The sequence below is a fragment of the Dendropsophus ebraccatus genome, chromosome 12 (assembly GCF_027789765.1).
Source record: "Dendropsophus ebraccatus isolate aDenEbr1 chromosome 12, aDenEbr1.pat, whole genome shotgun sequence".
In the NCBI taxonomy this organism is placed as follows: domain Eukaryota; kingdom Metazoa; phylum Chordata; class Amphibia; order Anura; family Hylidae; genus Dendropsophus; species Dendropsophus ebraccatus.
In genome coordinates, this window is record NC_091465.1 from 14,908,075 (window position 1) to 14,935,230 (window position 27,156).

At 46.8% G+C, this 27,156-nt stretch overlaps 1 protein-coding gene across 2 annotated transcripts; it reads left to right on the forward strand.

The window, feature by feature from the left end:
- The first annotated feature begins 2,155 nt into the window (after positions 1-2,155).
- PRDM10 (PR/SET domain 10) lies at positions 2,156-25,905 on the forward strand. 2 transcript variants are annotated; one of them, XM_069946481.1, is made up of 23 exons: positions 2,156-2,426; positions 12,650-12,835; positions 12,963-13,127; positions 13,939-13,998; positions 14,103-14,210; positions 14,606-14,849; positions 15,038-15,279; positions 16,239-16,442; positions 16,638-16,710; positions 17,314-17,431; positions 18,372-18,501; positions 18,895-19,122; positions 20,038-20,385; positions 20,498-20,653; positions 21,720-21,899; positions 21,983-22,093; positions 22,168-22,368; positions 22,485-22,616; positions 22,756-22,926; positions 23,316-23,456; positions 23,552-23,702; positions 23,876-23,976; positions 24,051-25,905. In XM_069946481.1, exons 2-23 carry the CDS (start codon positions 12,767-12,769, stop codon positions 24,240-24,242), a joined length of 3,525 nt encoding a protein of 1,174 aa, XP_069802582.1. In that variant the 5' UTR covers positions 2,156-2,426; positions 12,650-12,766; the 3' UTR covers positions 24,243-25,905. The 2 variants fall into 2 exon arrangements, with proteins under 2 accessions (XP_069802582.1, XP_069802581.1); XM_069946480.1 differs by lacking the exons at positions 2,156-2,426; positions 12,650-12,835; positions 12,963-13,127 and having other exon boundaries at positions 13,945-13,998.
- The last annotated feature ends 1,251 nt before the right edge of the window (positions 25,906-27,156 follow it).

The window sequence follows — 27,156 nt, forward strand, 5'->3', positions numbered from 1 at the left end:
ATAACCCATAACAGCTATCCATGGATGGATACCTGGCTTGGGTATATCAAAGTCATCTTTGACTGTGGCTTGTTGGAAGGTGGTTTCCTTGACTGGAGATCCCTCTTGGCCCCGCTGTTCCTTCCCGGTAGAAGCTCTGACTAGTTCACTGATGTTGAGAAACAAGTGATGGTGTCTGCATTATTTTTGTATATTTGCATGTTAGACGTATGATCACCACTAGATGTCTCACTTCTGCTGTTCACTGCCTGTTGTTAGTAACAGCTAGAACAAGACAGAACAATGGAAGTGAGGATGGGGCTTAGCATGTGCTATGTGCAGAAGAAAGACGGACAACATGGTGTGGGTGCTTGCAAGCTGAGCGCCTCTGCTTTCTCTTTACCGTACCTAAAAGGTAAATAACGGCTTCCCTCTTTTATAACCACCCATACAGTTCTAGTCAGCTGTCCTTAAATACCAGTGTACCTACGGCTGTAAGTACACAGTGTAGCAGTGTTATCTTTTTTCTTTCTGCTAAAATAGAACCATGCGAAACCAGTGCATCAGTAACCCCTTCTTCCCTCCATATGCTGATAAGATTAACTTTTGTTTTGTCAGACTTTATGAAGCTGGACTTTCCCCGGGATAGGATGGTTCCAAATTGTGAGTTAGCAGCTGCAGTTCTGCTTAGAACTTAAAATCACAGACACGGACAGCTGATGTACATATCAGTAACATAAGTTGGGGAAGCGCCCCCTTTATTGTTTCGTGTTACCTTTTATAGACAACATATGGGGCGGTACTACTCATGCGCAGTGTATTCAAGTATTGGAAATCTAAAGGGGTACTCTAGCAGGGGGGCACTTTTTTGCTGGGACCGGGGAGGAGGTGGCTGAGGGAAAAGACATCCACTCACCTCCCCGGTTCCAGCGGCGGGTCCCGCATTGCGGCGCTCCGGAGGCGGGATCTGAGCGGACTTGAAACGGATCCCGCCTCCTTTACTGACTGGCTGAGCGGACCTGAGACGTCACGTCTCGGGCCCGCGCAGACACCAGGAAGCGGCCGGGTACCGGAGCGCCGCAATGCGGGACACGCCGCTAGTACCGGGGAGGTGAGTGGACGTCTTTTCCCTCAGCCACCTCCTCCCCGGTCCCAGCAAAAGTGCCCCCCCGCTAGAGTACCCTTTTAAAGGGGTTATCCAGTGCTATAAAAAGATGGCCACTTCAGAGACAACACAACTCAATGGAACTGAGCAGCAAAACCTCGTCCAAGCTGGAGACAAGAGTGGGACTGTCTCTGGAAGAAAGTGGCCATGTTTTTGTAGCGTGGGATAACCCCTTTACATATGCGTTCACATTCTTTTCTTCCTTCCAGACCATCTTTCTGTCACGCTCTGTTCATCTGCTAATTCAGAGACCTGTATATATAGGTGCAGTCCCACAGGTCACGGTGGCAGCAGGTAAAATCACATCACCTAGCCTTATCAATGCCATGGAGGTCTATATTGTGTAAATCATTTCCAGTATAATTGCCCGAAGGTCTGAAGAAGAGGTTGTTTCAACCTCAAAACGCCTTACTTTGTGCCAATAAACTTTTAGAATCTTCCATTGAATCTGGTGGCCACATACCCCCGCTACAGTCCCTGACTGCTTCCTGGTCTGAGTGGGGACCCGGGTCGTGATGTGTGTGGCGGGGCCCCACTACGGTCGTTGACTGGATGAGTGGACCTCACACATCACAACCCAGGTCCTCGCTCAGACCAGGAGGTGGTCGGGGACCGGAGCGGCGGTATACGGCCACGAGCGCTGGAGCGGGAGAAGTATCCTCCCCCCAGCACTTGCTAAAAATGGGTCTGGCCAGACTTCTCCTTTAAGGGTTAACCAAACAAATTTGTGCAGGGTCCCAGAGGTCAGACCCCCAGCAACCACTCATTTATCAGTTATTAGGTGGCAACTTTACCCTCCTCTATGCCACATAAGACCAGTATTATAGATGGACCCCAGGCACAGATATTGCCCCAATTGGCCCCCACATCCCGGTGGGGCCCCTCCTCATCAGCCCCTTATTACTTGTTATTTTCCCACTTCCTGCAGTTCCCCCAGCGTCCTGTAGGGGCGCATCGTCTCCAGTTCCAGTATACGTGCCCAAGTATCGTGCTCTCTGATTGGTCGACGACTCGTCTCTATACTCGCTATGGCCGACCTGAATAATATATAGATAATACGTGTAAAATCCCCGCTAACCCCGGTATACCGATCATTACCGACACAGTCCGGGCCCGGGGACCGGCTTCCGACACATTCACCGACTTTATAAGCCTACGTATAGACATAAACGTTGTTACTTCCTACGGAGACCGGGACCTATCAGCGGCCGCTATTCAGTGGTTGCTAGGCAGATTATGCTAATGCGGGGAAAGCCACCATCTCTGCAGCTACCATTCTGAGGTAAGGACGGGTTGGGAATTTCCATTTAAATAAAGAAATGTGAAGGCGGTAGCGGGGCGGCCCGGGCGCCGGGGGCTCTCATACACCCCGAGGTAGGTCGGGGAGCGGGTATAACCGGCGGCCACCGTGTCGGGCACCTTTCGGGTGATATTGGTTTCCTCCTCGTCCCGCTCTGTGCTGTGGGCTGGTGCCGGGGTTGTTGTCGTTTTAGTCCCACCCAAAATGGCGACACAGCTTCCTTCCCCTGTGCCCCGGGGCTGTGGGCGCCTCGGCCGGAGCATAGCGGCCGCTAGTGTCCGGGATGGGTGTCCCTGGTGCGGGCGGAGCGCCCGGCGGAGCGATGTGGTGTAGGCCTCTCACCCGGGGTCGCCCCGCCGCACAGCGCCTTGTGGTATCGTCCATCCCCCGCCCCCTTCGAGCTGATGGGACGCCGCATCTTACCCGCACCGGCCGGGGGGAGCTGCGGGATATTCGGGGACTGTGAGAGCGCTGCGGCGGGGATGAGGCGGGGGGCCCGAGCTGCTGTCCGGCCGGGAACGGTCCGGGCGGGTACATGGCGGCTCCGCTGTTGGTGAAGCGGCAATTGGGGCGGTGGGCGCCCCCAACCTGCCGGGTCCCCCCCACCCACCAAAAGATGGGGCTGACCGCTGCCTCACAGAGCCTTCCCGCCGTCCTCATCCTGTCAGCAGCAGCTCAGCTGTCACCAGGGGCCCAAAGTGTAGAACACCTGGGGACCATGTACAAATAGGCCCCTGCGTGTCGTGATAGAACATCAGGGACCCCATGTATCGTGATAGAAGATCAGGGTCCCCATGTATCGTGATAGAACATCAGGGTCCCCATGTATCGTGATGGAAGATCAGGGTCCCCATGTATCGTGATGGAAGATCAGGGTCCCCATGTATCGTGATGGAAGATCAGGGTCCCCATGTATTGTGATGGAAGATCAGGGTCCCCATGTATCGTGATAGAACATCAGGGTCCCCATGTATCGTGATAGAACATCAGGGTCCCCATGTATCGTGATAGAAGATCAGGGTCCCCATGTATCGTGATAGAAGATCAGGGTCCCCATGTATCGTGATAGAACATCAGGGTCCCCATGTATCGTGATAGAACATCAGGGTCCCCATGTATCGTGATAGAACATCAGGGTCCCCATGTATCGTGATAGAACATCAGGGTCCCCATGTATCGTGATAGAACATCAGGGACCCCATGTATCGTGATAGAACATCAGGGTCACCATGTATCGTGATAGAACATCAGGGTCCCCATGTATCGTGATAGAACATCAGGGTCCCCATGTATCGTGATAGAACATCAGGGTCCCCATGTATCGTGATAGAACATCAGGGTCCCCATGTATCGTGATAGAACATCAGGGACCCCATGTATCGTGATAGAACATCAGGGACCCCTGTGTATCGTGATAGAACATCAGGACCTCTGTGTATCGTGATATAACTTCAGGACATCTGTGTATCATGATATAACCTCAGGGCCGCTATGTATCATGATATAACCTCAGGGCCGCTATGTATCATGATATACCATCAGGACCTCTGTGTGTCGTGATGTAACATAGTGGTGGTCCCTATGTCTTGTGATGCAACCCCAGGGCCTCTGTGTCATGATATAAGTTCAGGGGCCCTATGTGCCATGGTGTGATCTCAGAGCCTCTGTGTGTGTCATGATATAACAGGGGTCACTCTCCATGTGGCCTCATATAAACCCAGGGCCTCTGGATATCACAATATAACCCCAGGACCCCTGTGTCACCTGTAGGAATAGGGGCCCTTGATGTCATTGCTGGCCCTATATCCTGCAGTCTAAGCATCTTCACAGGAACTGTCTGGCTCTCAGCCCTGTCCTGTCTGACAGCTGGTTGCTATGGATATCAGTGTTCCTTGTAACCAGCCTGGCACCACATACTTTTCTAAGTTCATACATGTGGGTGGTGAAGTCACTTGAGATGGAGTTCACCAACCAAATCTAAAAAATAAAAACATCCATTATACACAGTGTGGACCCAGCATTAGTGCATTGTGACCATACACTGGCTTAGAGACTCTTTCACCCATTTCTTAAAGGGAATCTGTGAGCTCCTGGGCCCTACCTAAGATGCTGGCCGTCCCCTGGTGAGCATGGTATCTTTTGGTAATTTGGAGTTGTTTGTGCCGCACATCTCACCACTCCTCCCTCTTCTTCATGAATAATCAATGCTGCCCGGCCTCCTACTCGCTCAGCTGTCAGCCAGTGTCTCTGATTGCAGATCAGTCCTCTGTAGGCAAGTTATGACTGAAAGAAACACTCAGAAATAGTTGAATCTCTGAGACCAAATGTGTTGGAGCTGTGGTCTAGGGGTATCTCTCCTGTCTAAAGACCACCAGCAGTTCATTCAATGGTTCAAATCCCCTGATGGGAAAAACCTTTTTTTTTCATTATTGTATCATTTTTAAGGTTATGTTTACACACAGTATTTCACAACCAAAACCAGGAGTGGATTGAAACTGCAGAAAGGTTATGTTCACACACTGTTGAAATTTAGTAATTTAATGGCAAATAACGGACATTATTTCAAAACAATGGCAATTACTTGCCATTAAATGGTGGCCATCCACTTCAACAGGGATTTGAACCAAACAATGAACTGTTGGTGGTCTCTAGAAAGGGAGTTGCCCCTAGACCACAGCTCCAACACATTAAGGATATAAACCCACACACCGTATATGCAGCGTATTTACTACTGCGATACGCAGCAAATACGCAGCAGATTAGATCTAAATAACTGAACACAGCATCAAATCTTCACCATCAAATCTGCTGCGTATTTGCTGCGTTTTTGCTGCGTATACGGTGTGTGGGTTTATACCCTTAGCGTTCAGAGATTCAACTGTATCTGAGTGTTTCTTTCAGACGTAACCTGCCTACAGAGGACGGATCTGCAATCAGAGACACTGGCAGACAGCTGAGCGAGCAGGAGGCCAGGCAGCATTGATTCTTCATAAAGAGGAGGGAGGAGGGAGTGATGAGGCGGCCAGAGTGCGGCACAAACAACTCTGTGAGAGTTCCTTACAGTTGGAGATGTGAGATTGTACTTAATCCACTGCACGGAAAATTACCAAAAGTCACCATGCTCACTAGGGAGCTGCCAGCTACAGCACACTGTCAGTACCTTAGGTAGGGCCCGAGTGCTGACAGATTCCCTTTAAAGTGTAACCATTTTAAGGGTAGCTTCACACGTACCGTATCGCTGCGTTTTTAACGGTGCGTCTTTAACGCTGCGTTTTTGCTGCGTTTTTTACATGCGCGTTTTTATTTTCACATGATTTTCATGTGAAAATCAAAACTCGCATGTAAAAATCGCACCAAAAATGCAGCGTTAAAAACGCAGCGATACGGTACTTGTGAAGCTACCCTTAAAACTTTTGACATGTCATAGCAACATGTCAGAAGTGTATATCGGTCGGGATCTAAATGCTGAGAACCCCGCCAATAGCTAGAACGAAGGGGCTGCCGTGCAGGAGTGTGCGCTCTGCCCCTTCATCTCTGCTACAGGGAGCTGAATCCTGTAGACTGCTGGTAGAGATGGCAATTCCGCTGCGAGTATGTAAGTGCATTGACGGGGAGGGGATCTGCATCAGATTTCGATGTGAACTCACAGTGGGAAATCCGCTGCAAATCAGTTACGTATGAACCTACCCTAAAATTAAAAAGTGAAGAAACTTTATAAATGGATGTCTGCCACTATCCTTATTTTGAAATTTTCCTTAAAAATGAAACATTTGTAATGTTATGTACACAGTGACCCCACCATCAGAATAGTGAGTGCAGCTCTGGAGTATAAGGGTGCGTTCACACCTACAGGATCCGCAGCAGATTTGATGGTGCAGATTTGATGCTGTCTTCAGTTATTTAAATGAAATCTGCTGCGGAGTGTGAATGTACCCTAATACAGGATGTAACTCATGATCAGTACTTGATAAGTAATGTATGTACACAGTGACCCCACCAGCAGAATAGTGAGTGCAGCTCTGGAGTATAATACAGGATGTAACTCAGGTTAAGTGGTGTATGTACAGTATATAAAGAAAAGTCAGGGCCCCAGCCATTCAGGTGAATTCAGGTGTTTCATTCTGTAAAAGAATGGGTTGTTCCGTAGAGCTCCCTGATACCTGGTACTGTTAGAGATTTACACTTCAGCAGCAGGTCCTTAAATTTCCTCCCTCCTAGATTTTTCATCATCAGCTGTGACTGATATTATTGAGAAGTAGAAGCTTTCAGAAACCAAAGCAGGAGACCATGTGAGGTCGCAGAGCAGGGTCACAGAGTTCTGAGGTACAAAGTGCAGAAAAGTCACAAGCACTTGCTGACTACATAACTGCACAGACCAAACCTTATCTTGCATTAAAATCAGCACAAAGACTGTCCTGGTGGTAGCTTCATGTTGTGGGTTTCTATGGCTGAGCAGCCGCATGCAACCCTAAAGAGGTAGGGTTGCAGGGTTGGCAGTGATTTTTTTTTTCTTTAATATAGATTTGTAATTTACTTCTATTTAAAAATCTCCAGTCTTCCCATACTTATCAGCTGCTGTATGTCCTGCAGGAAATGGTGTTTTCCTTTCAGTCTGACACAGTGCTCTCTGCTGACGCCTGTGGCCGAGACAGGAAAGGTTTTCTATGGGGATTCCTATAGAAAGCCTCTCCTGCTCTGGACAGTTCCTGTCTCGGCCAGAGATGTCAGCAGAGAGCACTGTGTCAGACTGAAAGTAAAAAAAACATTTCCTGCAGGACATACAGCAGCTGATAAGTATGGGAAGACTCGAGATTTTTAAATAAAAGTAAATTACAAATCTTTCTGAAACCAACTGATTTGAAAGAAAAAGATTTTTGTTGGACAACCGCTTTAAGGCTGGGTTCACACTACGTATATTTCAGTCATTATTGTGGTCCTCATATTGCAACCAAAACCAGGAGTGGATTGAAAACACAGAAATGCTCTGTTCAAACACTGCTGAAATTGAGTGGATGGCCGCCATTTAACGGCAAGTATTTGCTGTTATTTAAAAACAACAGCTGTTGGATTGAAATAATGGCCGTTATTTACTGTTATATGGCGGCCATCCACTCAATTTCAACATTGTGTGAACAGATCCTTTCTGTGTTTTTATTCCACTCCTGGTTTTGGTTGCAATATGAGGACCACAATACTGACTGAAATATACATAGTGTGAACCCAGCCGCCAATCTGTTATACCTGCAAATGGGGCAAACAGCGTATATACAGCTCTTCCCCCAGAGCCCACTCCCCATATAGTCAGATCAGAGACCTTTATACTGGCTGGAGATTGTACTGCATTCATTATATATTACACTGACGTTGCACTTCTCTACAAGTTATTAGTTTAATACATCCGTCTGGTTATTACCGCGCGGGTTTATGTGGGATTCAGCTTAATGTGTTCCAAGAGGATGAAAGTGAACTGTGCAGAGATAGAGGCGAGCGCTGCAAACCACAGGAGCCTGCTTTATTAGAGTGGTGGATGTGCTCAATAAATGTCTCCTCACCGAACATCACTTTATGTTGTTATCAGGCTTAGACACGTTGCAGGTCACGTGTGTCGTAGATCCCAGAGCATGGTATGTTGACTGTCTCACTCCTATAGATCCCATTCCTTATGTACAGCAAGAGACATGATTGGTGGTATAGATTAAGTTCCATCCACCAGAGCCTGATCCACACTGAGTGATACTGGGGTTTCTCAGGAGCCCCTCATCCAGCACAGCTAGGCTGGAGCCTCACCTTTTGGTCTGTTCTCTTTGAAGGCTATAACATCTTTTTGTAGTCACTGACAACTTTTTATATGTTGCTGCTCATGGTGAGACTAACAATTCCTTCCATACTTGTTATTATGTATTAAGTCTTCTTCCCCCAGTTCTCAGCTGCTGCTTCCTGCAGAAGACACACAAACCTGTGTGTGAGTTTTTCTCTCCGTCTCCTCCCCCCTTCCCTTCCGAGACGGCTGATGTAAACAAGTCCCTATCTGCAACTTTGTAATGCCGGGAGGATTAATCATGGTAAGTTCATCAGCAACTTGACCTCAGATTAACCCTCTCCGCATTAAAAAAGAAGCTACAAAGTTGCAGATAAAGCCGTCTTGGAAGGGAGGAGGGGGAAACGGAGAGAAAAGCTCACATACAGTTTTCTGTGTATTCAGCAGAGAGCAACAGCTGAGAACTAGGGGAAGGAGACTGAATAGATAACAATTAAGGAGGAAATTGTTAGTCTTACCATGGGCAGCAGCATATAAAAAGTTATGTTTGAGTGAAATACCCTTAAGGTGGTTGTGATGGTGTATGTGAGTCACAAGACTTGTTAGAAGAGGTTGGTCTGCATGTTACTGGTTACAGGGTTTTCTGTTATATTCCGGATGGTAGGATTAATAGTTTTCCATATGCATTCACTTTTTCATAGGACTTCTCTCCCAGCATGAGTGTTATGGCGGATGGTGCGCGTGTCTGTGCCGCCTGGATGTGGATATCTGAGTCCATCCTCTGCCTTTCTCCCTCTCAGCCATTTTCCTCCCATCTACTCTGTGGTGAGGAAATGAACGGCCATCCTTCCCGGCAGGATTTATGGGGAGGCGAGTAAGCGTGGCAGATGGAGAAAAATGAGCGAGTCAGACGGAGCACCTAGTGAAGATAAACCATGGCTGGGCCTGAGCATGAATCAGCCCCGGAGCGGCCTGTGCCTATAGACGGAGGGAGGCTTCATGGTTCAGGGGGCTGCCCCCTTCACTATATTGTATGTTTTATGGACAGAGACCATAGTACAGTCTACCTCAACCTGTAGCTTGCCAGTTGTTGCAAAACTACAACTCCCAGCATTCCCTGACAGTTCAGGGCAACAGAATCTTTCCCTTTTAATCTGATTCATTTCCACCATGATGTTTTATATATCCTCTGTCTGTACATACTGATGGATCCTCCAGCACTTGGTGAGCTCTTGCGCTCGGCTGCTGGTTCATTGTCTGCGGCCTCATCCATCTTGCGGCTCCTCAGATGATGCAGCAGTCAGGCAGGTGCAGCCGCAGTCTCTGTGTGGGAGGCTCCTAAAGGATTTGGGTTTTCTACGCTCGTCTGCTTATTGCTTTTTCATTCCAGTCATGATGTCTGCCATCCTGGGAGCCACAAACCAGCAGCAGCTTCCAGCCCTGGGCTCCAGCAAAGCTCCTGTACCTATATGTGTGCACTGCAGCAAAGCCAGTGCTGTATCCATCTCCTAACAGGAGCCCTCAGAGGTTCCCTGAGCAAGAGACAGTTCACATTACTTCTATATCAATCAGTCGCCTAAATGGCAGTTTCCTAATATACATTCTTTCCTCTTGCAAATCCACAAACTCCCAGCATGCCCTGCTAGCATTTGATGTGCCCATTGGTGCATTTTTTTCCCCCCAAACGTTGTCTCTTTCCATTTGTTGCAAATCCACAACTCCCAGCATGCCTTTAACAGCCTATGGCGCCCCAACCAGTGCATATTATTTACCAACCTGTGTCTGTCTTGGCTGTAGGGGCATGCTGGGAGCTGTAGTTTTGCAAGAGACGCAGGTTGGGAAACACTGATGTAGATGACTATTGTCTGCACTGAGCAGAACGATCTCTCCTTCCTCCTGGTGGATTTGCAGGGTAGTTTTCTCTATTCTGCTGGTGGATTTGCAGGGTAGTTTTCTCTATTCTGCTGGTGGATTTGCAGGGTAGTTTTCTCTATTCTGCTGGTGGATTTGCAGGGTAGTTTTCTGTATTCTGCTGGTGGATTTGCAGGGTAGTTTTCTGTATTCTGCTGGTGGATTTGCAGGGTAGTTTTCTCTATTCTGCTGGTGGATTTGCAGGGTAGTTTTCTCTATTCTGCTGGTGGATTTGCAGGGTAGTTTTCTCTATTCTGCTGGTGGATTTGCAGGGTAGTTTTCTGTATTCTGCTGGTGGATTTGCAGGGTAGTTTTCTCTATTCTGCTGGTGGATTTTCAGGGTAGTTTTCTGTATTCTGCTGGTGGATTTGCAGGGTAGTTTTCTCTATTCTGCTGGTGGATTTGCAGGGTAGTTTTCTCTATTCTGCTGGTGGATTTGCAGGGTAGTTTTCTCTATTCTGCTGGTGGATTTACAGGGTAGTTTTCTCTATTCTGCTGGTGGATTTACAGGGTAGTTTTCTCTATTCTGCTGGTGGATTTGCAGGGCAGTTTTCTGTATTCTGCTGGTAGATTTGATTTGTAGGGTGGTTTTCTCTATTCTGATGGATTTGCAGGGTAGTTTTCTCTATTCTGCTGGTGGATTTGCAGGGCAGTTTTCTGTATTCTGCTGGTAGATTTGATTTGTAGGGTGGTTTTCTCTATTCTGATGGATTTGCAGGGCAGTTTTCTCTATTCTGCTGGTAGATTTGATTTGTAGGGTGGTTTTCTCTATTCTGATGGCTTTGCAGGGTAGTTTTTGATCTCTCCTGGACGCACACAGTTTATATAATGGAATTGCTATGCATGCACTTCCTTATGAAGGTGGAGGCTCCTGCAGACAGACCTGTTTATATTGGGCATCTCTTGCACCTGCTTGCCAGCCCTCCGGGTCTGATCTATGGAGGGAAAAGAGCGCTATCTGCGTGTTAGTTTTGTGGTGTACCCTATGGCACCATTACTGAGCCATCATCCTCGCCCTAGCGAGCAGGTAAAGGGTGCATATAGCTATATATCGCAGCAGCAGCCGCCATAGCATCAGCAGCTTATCTTATTAGGGATCCATTTGCAGCATCCCGGCTCTTGTCGTCTTTTTGCTGTCAGCCCAAGTTTTGCATGAAATGGTGCGAGCGCGACCGCTTCTGTCCTGAACCAATCAACATCAAAAGAGTGATTAAAGGCGGCAGATGGAGTGGTTCTGCTCTGTACAGGAGACGCGCTGGTGGAATGAGATTGCAAATATTTCATCAAATATCAGGCTTTTCATCCTGAACCGTGTTCTACGCCGAGGTCTAAAAATAACAAGTCTTCACTCAATATAATCAAAAGCCCTTGTCAGATGGAGGCTCCCCGGCTGCTCATCACAATGGGGAACGGCCGGGAAGCTGCACTTGTTGTGTGAGATTAGGGAAATAAAGTTAGGAGATCCTGACAGTCGGTGCATCGCCGGGATCACATCTAACACACCGGTATTGGCCATGGCGGGGGACCGATATCTGATGCATCAGTGTCTGACCAAGTGTTCAGTACATAAAATTAACGTTTTCTACTGTCATTTCCTTTCATATCTGATAACAACAACTCCCAGCTTGCCCCGACAGTGTTCAGTGTTTCCCACCAATGCATTAAACTCTCCAGCTGTTGCAAAGCTACAACTCCTATCATGCCCTGACATCTGGCGGCATACCCCACTAGTGCATCATATTTCCCAACCTGTGGCTCTCCAGCTGTTACAAAACCACAGCTCCCAGTTTTCAGGGTATGCTGGGAGTCATAGTTTTGCAACAACTAGAGAGCTACCGTTTGGGGGACATTCCCCTGGTCCATCCAGCAAAGTTCCAGAGATGTGATTTACTTCTGTTTAAAAAAATCTCAACTCTTCCAGTACTTATCAGCTGCTGTATGTCCTGCGGGAAGTGATTTATTCTCTCCAGTCTGACACAGTGCTCTCTGCTGCCACCTCTGTCTATGTCAGGAACTGTCCAGAGCAGCAGCAAATTCCCATAGAAAACCTCCTCTGCTCTCCAGACTGGAAAGAATATGCCACTTCCTGCAGGACATACAGCACCTGATAAGTACTGGAAGACTTGAGATTTTTTAATAGAACTAAATTACAACTCTCTGGCACTTGCTTGAACCAGTTGATTTGAATAATAATTTCGCTAGATAACCCCTTTAAATGAATTTCACTGCATTCGCTTAGTTCTGTGGTATTTTATACCTCACTCTACTAGTAAAATGTATGTATACAAACCTGCAGCACAAGACAATAACTATGTTTGGGAAAGCTGGGTTGCAATATGGCTCCCATAGTGGTAGAGCTGAGGGAAAGATGATGGAATCCATTACTCTCGATTGGGCACTTACTCAGCTTTCTCGAACTCCTGTATGATGTCTGCTTATAGGACTGTAATGATGGAGGTAATATCATATGGCTGGGATGGTTTGGTTTCTGTAGATCTTCTTTGCAGTCTGATCTCACTGAATTTCACTCTTGCAGCCATGTTGCTGATACTGACTACACCGTGTACGACAGGAGACACTGTGGACAGATGAGATCCTTACATTCAGATCCCGGGCTGGAGAGAAGTCGCTAACTGGAAGCTTTTCATTCACAATGGATTCCAAGCAAGAAAGCCCTCATGTGTGGCCTCCAGCAGACGACCATACGCCTACTACCGCCCAGGTAACCATCCTCTTAATCACCTTCATTACATATTTTGTTTGTGGCATAAAGGGGACAGACTAGGAGAACTCACGCCTGCTTTACCCTGTAGATAGGATTTTAACCTTTTGTCTTTCTTGTTCTGCAGGTGCATCTAGTTCCTGATGGGGGAGCTGTGGCTCAGATAGTATACAGCAACGACCAGGAACGGCCACCACAGCAGGTGGTTTACACAGCAGATGGCTCCTCATTTACTTCAGTGGACGCCTCAGAACACACCCTAGTGTACATTCACCCAGTGGACGGGTCACAGGTATGGAGTACAGCAAACATGACCATGATTTCTATTTCCATTCTGTTTGTGGTTCCTTCTTCAAGATGCATCACAGGAAGAGTTGAGCGAACTTTGAACATGCTCGAGTTAGGGCCCTATTCCACCGGACGATTAACGTTCAGATTATCGTTAAATCGGTTGAATCTAAACAATAATCGTTCGGTTGAATAGCAGTTAACAATTAACGACCGAACGAGAAATCATTGATCGCTTTATAAGACCTGGACCTATTTTTATCGTTGCTTGTTCGCAAAACGTTCGCAGATTGTTCGCATTGAATAAGACGTTGTTGGGTCGTTCGCGGTAGATACGAACGTAATAGCGAAGAAAAAACAATTGCAAATACGATCATAAGTAATGATTATCGTTCCATGGAAATGAGTGAACGTTTTCAGGTCTTTCGCAATAGCGGTCGTTTGAGATTGTTAACGATTATGCGAACAATAATAGGGCCCTTAGTCTGAACCCGAGCGTGCAGCATTTGACAAGCGATTATCGCCTGTAATGGCCGATAATCAGACAAATACAGATAATAATCACTTGGTGTAATAGGACCTTTACTTGAGCATGCTCAAAGTTCGCTCAACTCGAACTAAACGTTTCTCTCGGCCGTCTTGGGAGTGGAGTGTACTGCCGTGCACTATCCCCAGCTCTATCACGCATATGCAGAGGGTCTCAGGAGCGAAACACAGAAAGATCAGTAACTTAACATGTTTGAGGAGATGTTCGACAGTAATGTTGTTAAAGTTTTACGTATATTAATATAAAAGCAATCTGTATTGTTATTTAGACTCTTTTTACGGACCAGCCCCAGGTTGCGTATGTCCAGCAAGATGCCACCACCCAGCAGGTAGTTAGCCTTTATTACCTCCTACTGGTTTGTGCACCATGTGAATATATATGTGTGTGTTGTCAGTGCTACAGGTCTGTATTACATCCTGTTTTATATTGCAGGTTACGGTGTTGCTTCCTGCATCACAGAGCATGAATGCTGCCAACCTGGCTATGCTCAGTAGTGTCCCCGAATCTGCTCAAACCATGACCTTTGAACCAGTGACACAGGTAAGGGGTCACAATAAGTGTTGAGCGTACTTCCCAAACTGTTCGGGTTCGGAAACATTTTCTGACCCTGAGTGCTTGGAATTTGACTCTCAGCATCTGGAGAAATTGAATTACGCCCTATGTGGACCCCCCACCAGAATTCGTGACGTCATCACAGGGGGGGATGCCTGTCCCGACTGATGGACTGGCCGCTCAGCCAATCAGTGACTGAAGCAGCGCCCCGCCCCAGTCACTGAGTGGCTGGGCGGCTGGTCCATCAACCGGGTCATAAGGTGGAGACCCCGGAGCCCAGCGTTGGTCCCGAGGCCGGAGGCTGGATTTTGAAAATGCCCAGACTTCTCCTTAAAAGTAGCTGTAAATGGTGACAGTTGTATGTGTCTTCTTCTGATTTACAGCCGACGTTGTCGGTGCATGATGGCAGACTACCTGTGGATAGTGTGGAAAGTACAGCAGACATGGCTGCACTGCAGAGCTCAAGTGCTGACTCTCAAGCAAAGGATGATGATGATGAAGAGGAAGATGATGATGATGAAGATGATGATGATGACGACGACGAAGAAGACGAAGATGAAGGGGAAGATTCAGATATAGATGAGTGGGAGCCAGATCCACCCCGACCATTTGATCCCAATGATCTGTGTGAGTTGTTACACTGCTGAATTATTTTAATTTACATAAAGCAATAGGAATGAGACTGTGTTGTATACGTTGTGTTCCGAAAGATGAGGCTGCGCGGTTATAATCGTTCAGCTGACTCCATGTATCTAACCTGTAACATGCCCGGTCTATCCGTGTCACTTTGTAACTTGTTGTCTTGTGTCCTGCAGGGTGTGAGGAATGCAATAACGCCCATCCCTCTGTGTGCCCAAAACACGGAGCCCTCCATCCAATTCCTAACCGCCCCGTTCTAACCCGAGCTCGAGCCAGTCTGCCACTAGTCTTGTATATCGATCGCTTCCTCGGAGGGGTTTACTCCAAACGCCGCATTCCCAAGCGCACACAGTTTGGGCCTTTGGAAGGACCTCTGGTTAAAAAGTCAGAGTTGAAGGATACGTACATCCATCTGAAGGTTGGTGACTATCTGTGGGGCACAGCAGCAAATAGCAGAGGGGTCTTCAATACATGTCCTGTGGGTTAGAAGACTTTCTGTTTTCTTTTCTATTTTATGATCTAGCAAAATTAGCTCCCCCCCACACACACACGTTCTGACAGATTAGATCTTATTGAAGTGAAATGGATCCATTAGAGGGAAACAGAAACATCTAACCTGCTGATATGTCCCTATAGTGCATAGGGCACTTAGGATAAAGGTCAGTCTCTTGCCTTAATCCTCAGCGCAGTTTTTTTAAATTTTGGAACAGATATGTAAATGAGGCAGTTCGGTGCGCTGGGGGAGGCGCTGGCACCCTGAGTGCACCGATCCGCCAATCTCACCCTTCTTATAAATATTGGGCCTGCACTTTTCAGTGACATCATGAATATTCATTAGGGGGGGAGGGTCAGTTAGGACAGATCGGTGCACTGTGGATAGTAGTCTCACTCCCAGTGCAACAAACTTCTTAATTAGCATATCTAATAAACTACAAAGTTCCCAAAAACTGCGCTGAGGATCAAGGTAAGAAACCAGTATTTATTAGCTGCTGTATGTCCTGCAGGAAGTGGTGAATTCTTTTCCGTCTGTAGAGCAGGAGATGTTTTCTATGGGGATTTGCTACCACTCTGGACAGTTTCTTTCACAAACAGAGGTGGCAGCAGAGAGCACTGTGTCAGATTGGAAAGGACAGCAGCTGATAAGTACTGGAAGACTTGAGATTTTTTAATAGAAGTAAATTACAAATTTCTGGCACCAGTTGATTTGAAAGAAAATTGGTCAGCTACCCCTTTAAGTCCATTCCTGTTCTTCTTTTTAAAGAAAATACACAGTCGAAATGCCATAGCAAAAAGCCTATCTCTCACTGCACAGTGGGGTGTAAAGCAATCCTTTAGCAATACAGAAGATTTACTTAACAAACTGTTTTTATTATTTAGGTTTTATTAAATAATTCCCTGGAGCCTCAGGAGACGTATCAGGAAGACCTGTGGTTTGATTTGTCTGAGGAAAGTCTCTGTAACTGGATGATGTTTGTACGCCCGGCGCAGAATCACTTGGAGCAGAACCTGGTGGCCTATCAGTACGGACAGCACATCTATTATACCACCATTAAGAATATTGAGCCCAAACAGGAGCTGAGGGTAGGAAGCCTCCTTGCGTAGGTGATTGGGAGCGTAGACACATAAGAAGCAGGGGGCGCACACTGTCTGTGCTTAATACTAGACAATATAGTGCTTAGAGCATGTACTGTGCAATAGACGGTTCAGCATTACAGATCTCTCAGCTGGGAGCAGTTTTATTACACCACATTAATCATTGATGTTCTTTCTTATTAGGTTTGGTATGCTGCCTCATATGCAGAGTTTGTAAACCAGAAGATTCACGACATTTCACAGGAGGAAAGGAAGGGTAAGCCGACACATGCATCTTCTCACATTTCTGAGCTCTCATTATAAGTGTTACGAAGTGTTGACTGAACCAGTGATCATGTACAGAAAACAGTGTGCGGCTTGTCCATATGGAGTATGTATTTGTAGACTTTGCCGGAAATAAGGATCCAACACACTGGTTCTGTCCTGCTGGAGATAAGCGGCTTCATGCTGCATATGCTTGGACAGCCAGGTCAGGTTTGCATATTAACCGAGTTGTCTCAAGATTTAACATTATCACCTATCCACAAGAACGAGTGATCTTTGGGTAAGGATCAACCTTCACCCATCAGCTACTTATCACCTATCCCAGGGATAGGGAACCTTGGCTCTCCAGCTCTTGCAAAATTACAAGTCCCATCATGCCTGGACAGCCAAAGCTTTAGTTTTGGCTGTCCATGCATGATGGCAGTTGTAGTTTTGCAACAGCACGAGAAACAAGGTCCCCATCCCTGACTTATCCTATATATGATTGCTTCCTTGGAGGTTTGTCTGCAGTATAATTTCAGCTTATATTATGTGTGTACATTAGGAGTGGGTAGTAGTCTGCGCAGGTGATTTATATTGTCCTTTAATACTTTAGTTCTGAGAGAGCAAGAGAAGAATTGGCCTTGTTATGAGTGCAATCGACGCTTCATGAGCTCAGAACAGCTGCAGCAGCACTTAAACTCCCACGACGAGAAACTGGATTTCTTCAGCAGGTGATTGCAAATGTTACTGTGATAACCTGTGATTTGTAGGGGTGGGGGGGTCATTAAGACTGGCATATCTGTACGCTGCTTTTGCGCCTCTCAGTACACCCGCCAAATCTGAAACTGCCGTGCAGCAGCCCAAGGAATGTACACAAGTTTAGGTGTAAATCATAGTACCTCAGGTGCAGAAGAAGGCCATGCCCCCTTAGTGGCTTGCCGTATCCCCCGCCCACCTGCCTGCCCATCAGACAAGCAGGGCATACTTTATCAAAAAAGTGTATATTTTTGTGCAAACCAGCTGTTCAGCGCAGAAAAGTGTAACTTTTTGCTGATGTACACCGGGTGGGGGGATGATAATACCCAGTAACTCAGGAGCTCTGAATCCGTTTAAATCTTGGTGCTACTGCACTGACACAGCTGCACGGATGTGTCAGTACAGTGGCGCGAAGATCTAAATTGATTCAGACCTCCCAGCATTATCATAAATGTCTTCCATGCATGTAATGCCTTAAGACCGGCGTCTCACGTGCCTGTTTTAAGTAATCCCCTGCCGGTCTATGGGGGCGCTTGTGCATACCTTTACATAAATCCCAGCCCATCTGAGCCTCCCATGTACCTTTAATGAAATCTGACTTTGCTCAGAGATGCCATGGATTGCAACTGCAATTTACTCTTGCATGCCGGCATAAATTGAGACAAATGTGGTGAGTGCCAAGGATACTCCCCTTAACGTTCACTGCAGTCTGCACCTGACACACAGAATGACCCCCATGTGTATGTATTCTATGTAGCTTGTGCAGATTACTTGTGTATTACTGGAGACGTTACACGTTGCTACGGGGGATATATTTTTTTTCTGTCCTACATATACAAGTCCTGTGCTGCTTGGTGTTCGAATTCAACTAAACAAATTAGTAATGTTCCATTACATGTATCTCTAAAATACAAGGGCGAAAGGACGTGGCCGAGGTAGAACAAGAAGGAAATTTGGACCCGGAAGGAGACCAGGGAGGCCTCCAAAATTTATGCGCTTGGACATTACAGGCGAACACAGAGAAAAGTGCGGACTTGGAAGTCAGGTACCTGTATAAAACGCTTCTAACACAGACATGCTTCTTATATGATGGCTCTAGATTGAAACGTGATGACGAGGCCTGGTTATTGTTATACACAGCACAAAATGCAGGTTAGATCAGAGCCAGGAATATATTGGGTAGTAAATATGGTTATATAATTGATGCTGCTGATTCTGTCATTGTAGCAGTAACGAGGAGCCAGCATCATGGTGACCAACATTGTCTCTTCTTAGATCAAAGCTTCTTCTGTCTCAGCCTCTGTTTCCTTCTGTTTCATTTTTGCTGTGTAGATTACCTTGAAGCTAATCTGTGCATACTTACCATGTTTCGGGGCGGAAGACACTTCTTTTTTTTGTATTCTTCTCAGCTCACAGGATTTTTTCTTTTGTCTTTCAGGACCTTTTGCACTTCCAGAACAAGCGGCCACAGTATGAGGACAGTAGTCCGTCCACGATCAATGGCCTTGACCAGTCAGGGCTTTCCTTGGGTCCAACAACGCAAAGTACCATGGATCCCCAGACAGAGAGCCAACTCCTACAGCCTGCTCCGACTGTGCAGCCCATACAAGCCACATCTCAAAGTTCCTTGACAGCCGAAGACATGCGAAGAGCCAAGCGTATTCGGGTATGAACCATGTTTTCTGGAAAATGATGCATCATTTGTAGCAACATCGAACAAAATAGCCTGTTGTTACTTCTCTTTTTACCTGCCCTGATCCACCACAGCTGCCGTTCACATGGCAATGGGATACTACTATGGCCAGAGACTGAATGAGCAGGCATTTTCTGCAGGGTCGATACCTCAGAGCAGGGACTGAGCTCCAATGCAATAGCAGGGTCCTGACAAACACAGGGGAACTGTACTATTGGCTATTCTTTAGGCCTATAGCGTTAAATAGAGAAACCGCACACGTCTGAGTATGGCGCCATTCTTCAAGGGGGACTCCCATTATTTGGATCAATGGGATCCCAGAACTTAGACCTTCACAAGCAGACAGTCATCATATATTATTTCTTTACTATAGATAGATGATGGGAATACCCCAGGCTGCCTGCTGTTTTTTTTTTGTCTGAATACATCTACAATTGTGTGTGTATATAAATGGCTAAGAACAGTGTTTTGCTAATAGAGCATCAAACCCCCTACTTCCCTTCTCACGTACAGGTTTTTATCGTGTAGCTTTATACCTCCCAGCATCAACCACAGCAGAGCTCACCGTATACTGTGGATCCCACAATAGCATTTTGCCCTCAGGCCAGCCTCAGCTCAGACTTGTTGTCACTGTCCCCAGACAAGTATACAGCTGTAACCTGTCTTTCTCTCTCCACATGCTGACCTGTCAGCTGGAGCTGCAGGTAGGTTGGAACATGTTCACCCACTATTTATAATAGTGAGGAAGGCCAAATCATAAGCACATTACATTCACTTTATTTAGTAGGTTTTCACGGTGCCTGCTCTGTCCACCGTTCACACCTCACTTCATTATCTGGTGCAGTTTTAAGTAATAAATACTTTTTCTCTTTTTTTTTTTTTTTGCAGAATGCCGCCCTGCAACATCTGTTTATCCGAAAGACATACCGACCATTTAAATGCCTGCAATGTGGGAAAGCCTTCAGGGAAAGAGAAAAACTTGAGCAACACTTGCGCTTCCATGGCCGTGACGGCAATTGTCCTCTGACCTGTGATATCTGCAACAAGGGCTTTATCAGCACCAACTCACTGGAGAACCACATGAAGTTCCATCTGGACCAGAAGACCTACTCCTGTATCTTCTGCACAGAATCCTTTGACCGCTTGGATCTATTGAAAGACCACGTGGCTGTGCATATAGTGGACGGCTGCTTCAGCTGCCCAACCTGCAAAAAACGCTTCTCTGATTTCATTCAGGTCATTTGCAATTTACTTTTTTTTTCTTACAGCAAATCCAGAACATAACTAAAATTGTTACCCTATGTTATAGGTTACGTCATATACTCATTGCTTCTTTGTGCTTTACCAGGTGAAGAAACACGTGAGGAGCTTCCATTCTGAGAAAATTTACCAGTGCACGGAATGTGATAAGGCCTTCTGCAGACCGGACAAGCTACGGCTACACATGCTCAGGCACTCCGACCGTAAAGACTTCCTCTGTTCCACATGTGGCAAACAGTTTAAGGTGATTGATTGTATATGAAAAGACCATGAGCCTCCAACCCAGTCATGGCAATGATTTCTCCCACTGTACACCCAAATTAAATTTTACTTTCTCTTCAAAGGGAAACTATCAGCAGATTTGTCCATACAATACTGATATCTCCCTTTAGCTGCATACCTTCTTTTCTGGCACCACTTTTGCTATATTTGCATGTCTAGCTGAATATGCATAGGAAGGCGGGCGGTGAGGAACACTCTAAGTGCCCCGAAAAAAAGCTTACATTTATTTCATATGTCATTTTCAAAAACGTCGGCGCCAGAAAAGGGAGGTAAGCGGCTACAGGGAGATAGCAGCAGCTTTGTATGGGCGAACCTGCTAATAGTTTCTCTATAAAATATATATTGGGGAATTTCTAAAGTTATTGAATATAATTAGAATAATAAAATTACACACTTTAGCTCCCTGTTCATCACAGGTCTCCAGCTGTTGCAAAACCACAACTCCCATCCTGCCCCAACAGTAGCTTTGCAATAGCTGGAGAGACACAGGTTGGGGTATAAGGTGTAGTAGTGGCATGTACCAGAGGCTGTCTGGGCCTGATGGAAGTTGTAATTTTGCAATAGCTGGAGAGACACAGGTTGAGAAACACTGCTTTACATGAAGAAACATTTAAGAGTAGACAGCGTCTGAAAGTCAACATGAAATCTACACAGGACTTCTTGATGTACATGAATATCAGAAACGGTCAAATAGAGCAAAGCCACTGCAGCAGCCTGACATGGTCTCACTCATGGTCTCTCTCAGTAAGCCATATTACACAGCACGATAAGCGAGTGCCGACTTGTCAGGACAGCACTTGCTTCCTCCTTGTTCCCCCACTCGCTGTCTGTGCACCAACCGGAGGGGGGGGGGCACGGGGAGCTGCGGTAGGGGCTGTCTTAGATTCTTAGATTGTCTGGGCTGCCCATTGAAGTCAATTATCCTAGTATGGACGATATTCGCTTGGTGTAATAGGGCCTTTGTACTCCCAACTACACACTACAGCTGGTAAAGAATTAGAGTTAATGAAGATTTCTGGTTATTTCAGAGAAAAGACAAGCTAAGGGAACACATGCAACGTATGCACAACCCAGAGAGAGAAGCCAAAAAGGCAGATCGCACAGGACGCACCAAGGCCTTCAAGCCACGCATTGCCTCTACAGACTACGAAAGCTTCATGTTCAAGTGTCGCGTGTGTATGATGGGCTTCCGGAGAAGGGGCATGCTGGTAAGGAAGATATGTACTCTACTTCTGGTGACTATTCTCTGTTGTCCGATCATTAACACTTACATGTTCCTGTTAAACATTAGGTCAATCATTTGTCAAAAAGGCATCCAGAGATGAAGATAGAAGAAGTTCCTGAGCTCACATTGCCCATCATCAAACCCAACCGGGACTATTATTGTCAGTACTGTGAGAAGGTAAGTCTTAATGTCTCTCTACATCATCTCAGCGTGGTAGAACGTCCTGACTAAATAGTAATCTTTCTGGACAGGTTTACAAAAGTGCCAGCAAGAGGAAAGCGCACATCCTGAAGAATCACCCGGGAGCAGAGCTGCCTCCTAGTATCAGAAAGCTCCGTCCTGCTGGGCCTGGAGAACCTGACCCCATGCTAAGTACTCATACCCAACTAACTGGGACAATTGCAACACCCCCAGTTTGCTGCCCACACTGTGCCAAACAATACAGCAGTAAGGTAAGATTGAGTCTCTCTTTTGACTGCAAATGCTAATGTGTTAGGCTGGAGCTGCATAGTAATAGTCCTCAGATACTTAATAGTCTGTGTTCACATATCTGACTCCTTTATTTCAGACCAAGATGGTTCAGCATATACGTAAGAAACATCCAGAGTTTGCCTTGTTGCCCATCAGTACACAGACCACCATGATTAGTGCAGCCCCCACAGTGCTGACAGCAGATGGCACAAATGGAGAAACCGTGGTGGTATGTAACTGGCATGTAATGTTATCAGTAAAGCATGAAGTAAAGCATGAAGATGCAGAATTCGCCTCTTTACTCACTGCTGTGCAGAGTATTGCATTACACAGCCCTCTAACCATCATATACATGTGTTTTCCAACAGACAACAGATCTTCTGACACAGGCGATGACTGAGTTATCCCAGACTCTGACTACAGAGTACCGAACAGCCCAGGGTGACTATCAGCGCATACAATATATCCCAGTGTCACAAGCAACAGCGGGCATGCAACAAGCGCAGCACATACAGCTCCAGGTGGTGCAGGTTGCTCAGGTAAGATCTTGTCCATATGCCCTCACTAAGGATACATTTATACGTTCTGTAGGCTGTCCGTAGCCGCGAACCCATAGCTACTGGTATCACTATGGTAGTGAATCCGTAGTTCTCAGCAACACACAGACTTATTTATTAGAGAATAGTGCTGCAATAGCAGGATAGCAGGTCTGTACCACAACCTGCCCCCTTTTTGCTCGAGGTTCGCTCATCTCTACACACAGCCCTTGCTACACAATTATTGAGCCATGTATTGGGGTCAGTTAGGTTACATTACTGATCGACTGTGTAATACAGCCCTAAGAGGTCTACTGGCATGATATAGTTCTGCTACTGTGTCGTGAATACACATACTGTATGTTAGTTTTTTTCTTTTACCTCCTGCTCAGGCTCCGTCACCCCATCAGACCCAGCATTCCACTGTAGACATGGGGCAGCTTCATGAATCCCAGGGATTCAGCCAGCATCACATCCAGGTTCAGCAAATCCAGGTGACTGAACCTCCCCCAGGCACTCAGGCCTCCTCTCAGGTGATCTGCAGATTCTTGCTCTAGAACAGTTTGAGCCTGTCCCGCCTCTCTACAATAATGTATTGATGGAGGTTTTTTTGCTTTACATCTCTCAGGTAGGGGCGCAGACTCTCAGTCCCTCATCACAGGAAGCTGAACAAGATGTCAGTCCGTCACAAATGCAGACCCCGACCTCCCAAACTCAGACCAACTCCACGGTGCAACATGCCTACCTTTCTAGCGGATGGAACTCTTTCCGGGGTTACCGTAAGTTGTTTGGGGGTAGACATAAGACTGTGTCTATTGTTCCTGGGTCCTACAACTATACAATAGAAGTATATTAGGCTTTTAGGTCAGCCATAATAGACTGATGAGCATGATGACCTCAGACACCAGGGTTCATTTATTTGTTGCTCAGTTTGCTTTGCTTTATCTTATAGCATCGGAGATCCAGATGATGACACTACCTCAGGGTCAGTATGTCATTACGGAGGCAGCTGTGGGCACCCCTGTTACTCCTGTAAACAGTGGGCAGGTTAAGGTATGTCTGTGCTAAATGTATCGCCCACTCCTTCTGGTAGACGTCATGTCCTTACACTATGTTTCCTCTTCTAGACACACTACGTAATCTCTGATGGCCAGACCGATCTGGAGATGAAGAAAGCCGCTGCTCTAACAGAGGAGGTGACAACCAACCAAGATCACCTGGAGCAAACATCTGCCAATCCATCTCAGACAACACAGTACATCATCACCACCACCACCAACATGAACGGGAGCAGCGAGATGCATATTGGCAAGCCCTGACGTGAGGCTGCACACGAATCACTACAGTGATGTCTCTTCAATATGTGTTCTGATGGCTCAGAGCGTGTTGCAGGGATGCCCTCAGGCGCAGGTTTCAGTCACATGACCTATGACAATCCATTATGTCTTGCTGCTTTTGAAGGATTCTTAACTATGACGATTTGCAGCAGTGATTGTCACACTGGAAGCTGTCACTTTATTTTGAGGGTTTCCAGGCAGCGATCTGCAGGTTGTCAAGCATGGCATCGCCTTGCCTTCTCTCATTCCATTTTCTCGGGCCTCCATAGCTGTACATAAGAAAAGGCAATGTGCTTCTATTGTGAGAGAACCAGTTCTGTGGACGTCTGTGAGATCCGGCCGAGAACACAGTGCAAACTGTACAGAATGTTTTTAGACAGTGCCCGATCATGTTATTAAAAGCAGAAAAGGACGGTCATATGGCTGCTCCTCGGGACTTACTGGAGTCACATGTTTAGTATTTGGAGGATTTTTTTTTTCTTCAGAAACCTGCAGGATGCCGAGAGCTCAGTTTTATCAACTGGCATTAAATGCATTTTCAGATGTTGGTGACCAAGGCTTCACTTACATGAGGTATTTGTGAGGTGCCACATTCCCCCATATATGTGATGAGACTTCTATGGGGAGCAGCAGTCGCTGTATGCGTGTTACTGACAATACACAACAGTTGCAGCATCTCCTGTGCTGTACTCTCGCTGACTGAACAGGGCACAGGTCAGTGACGGTCATGTAATAGGAACCTCCTGGCCCATCAGAGCCACTCTGCACTCCTTCTGCCTCCTTCCTGACAAGGTCCGGACATGATGCCATTTCTGTAAAATAATTTTATAGTCCTAGAATAATTGTAAAGTCTGTCCCCAAAGTGCAAGATACTGTGAAGACTCCGACCTCTAGAGCTCTGTCTACGACTAGGACACGAGGAAGGATGGGCGGAACTGGAAAGTGTTTTCCGTCTGTCTGAGGTGTGTCGCCGTTCTCCGTTTCTCAAACAGGAATGTATTTTAACAGTTGTAACAAGAAAAGTATGAAAACATATTCCTCTATTCCATGTGTTTTCAAGTATATTTATAAGTATTTATTTTTACCTGGGCCCCATCCTGCTGCATTCAATAAAAATTCTTTTCCATCATGGATTCGGTCCCTGACAGTCATTGTGATGTCTCCTTAAAGGGGTACTCCGGTGAAAAAAAAATTCTTTCAAATCAGCTGCTGTCAGAAAGTTATTCAGATCTGTAATTTACTTCTATTTTAAAATCTCCATTCTGTCAGTATTAGCTGCTGTATGTCTTGCAGGAAGTGATGTATTCTTTTCTGTCTGGCTCAGTGCTCTCTGCTGCCACCTCTGTCCATGTCAGGAACTGTCCAGAGCGGCAGCAAATCCACATAAAAAAACTAACCTGCTCTGGACAGTTCCTGTCATGGACAGAGGTGGCAGCAGAGAGTGCTGTTTCAGAGATGAGCATGTATGCAGACTAACAGGAGAAGTGGTGGGAGCTAGGCAGGTATACAGACTGAGGCTATGTTCACACTACGTAAAAGTACGGCCGTTGTTGCAGGTATGCAGACTGACGGAGGAGTGGTAGGAGGGGAACTAGGCAGGTATGCAGACTGACAGGAGGAGGAGTGGTGGGGGCTAGGCAGGTATGCAGACTGACAGGAGGAGGGAGTGGTGGGAGGGGAGCTAGGCAGGTAAGCAGACTGACAGGAGGAGGAGTGGTGGGAGGGGAGCTAGGCAGGTATGCAGACTGACAGGAGGAGTGGTGGGGCCTAGGCAGGTATGCAGACTGACAGGAGGAGGAGTGGTGGGGGCTAGGCAGGTATGCAGACTGACAGGAGGAGGAGTGGTGGGATCTAGGCAGGTAAGCAGAATGACAGGAGGAGGAGTGGTGGGGCCTAGGCAGGTATGCAGACTGACATGAGGAGGAGTGGTGGGATCTAGGCAGGTAAGCAGAATGACAGGAGGAGGAATGGTGGGAGGGGAGCTAGGCAGGTAAGCAGAATGACAGGAGGAGGAGTGGTGGGATCTAGGCAGGTAAGCAGACTGACAGGAGGAGGAGTGGTGGGAGCTAGGCAGGTATGCAGACTGACATGAGGAGGAGTGGTGGGGGCTAGGCAGGTATGCAGACTGACAGGAGGAGGAGTGGTGGGGCCTAGGCAGGTATGCAGACTGAGGAGGAGGAGTGGTGGGAGGGGAGCTAGGCAGGTATGCAGACTGACAGGAGGAGGAGTGGTGGGAGCTAGGCAGGTAAGCAGACTGACAGGAGGAGGAGTGGTGGGGGCTAGGCAGGTAAGCAGACTGACAGGAGGAGGAGTGGTGGGGGCTAGGCAGGTATGCAGACTGACATGAGGAGGAGTGGTGGGGGCTAGGCAGGTAAGCAGACTGACAGGAGGAGGAGTGGTGGGAGCTAGGCAGGTATGCAGACTGACAGGAGGAGGAGTGGTGGGGGCTAGGCAGGTATGCAGACTGACAGGAGAAGAAATTGAAGGACGTAAGACTGTGTGCAGACTGAGTAGTAGAAGGAAGGCTTGGAAGTACTCCCCAAACTTGTAGAAACATAGGTTTATTCTTTATATCACAATAAAATCCATGAAGACAGAAAAGCAGACAAAGACGCCCATCACATACGAGTGACAGCTGTTTTGTGCAAGCAGCGCTGCATCAGACTGAAATGGAGTACAATATCCCACAGTAGCCATGTGTTCTTGTCATTTGGCTAATAGTGAAGGTATGGCTCCTACCTTCATGCTCTGCGCCGTTCCCGTGCTGTTAAATGTGCCTGGTAAGCTGTAAGGAGCACTGGGGGTGTAGTTACTGCCCCTCTGAGCACCAATCTGACCGGGCCACCTCCATATATATATATATATATATATATAGGCTGGGTTCACACTACTGTTT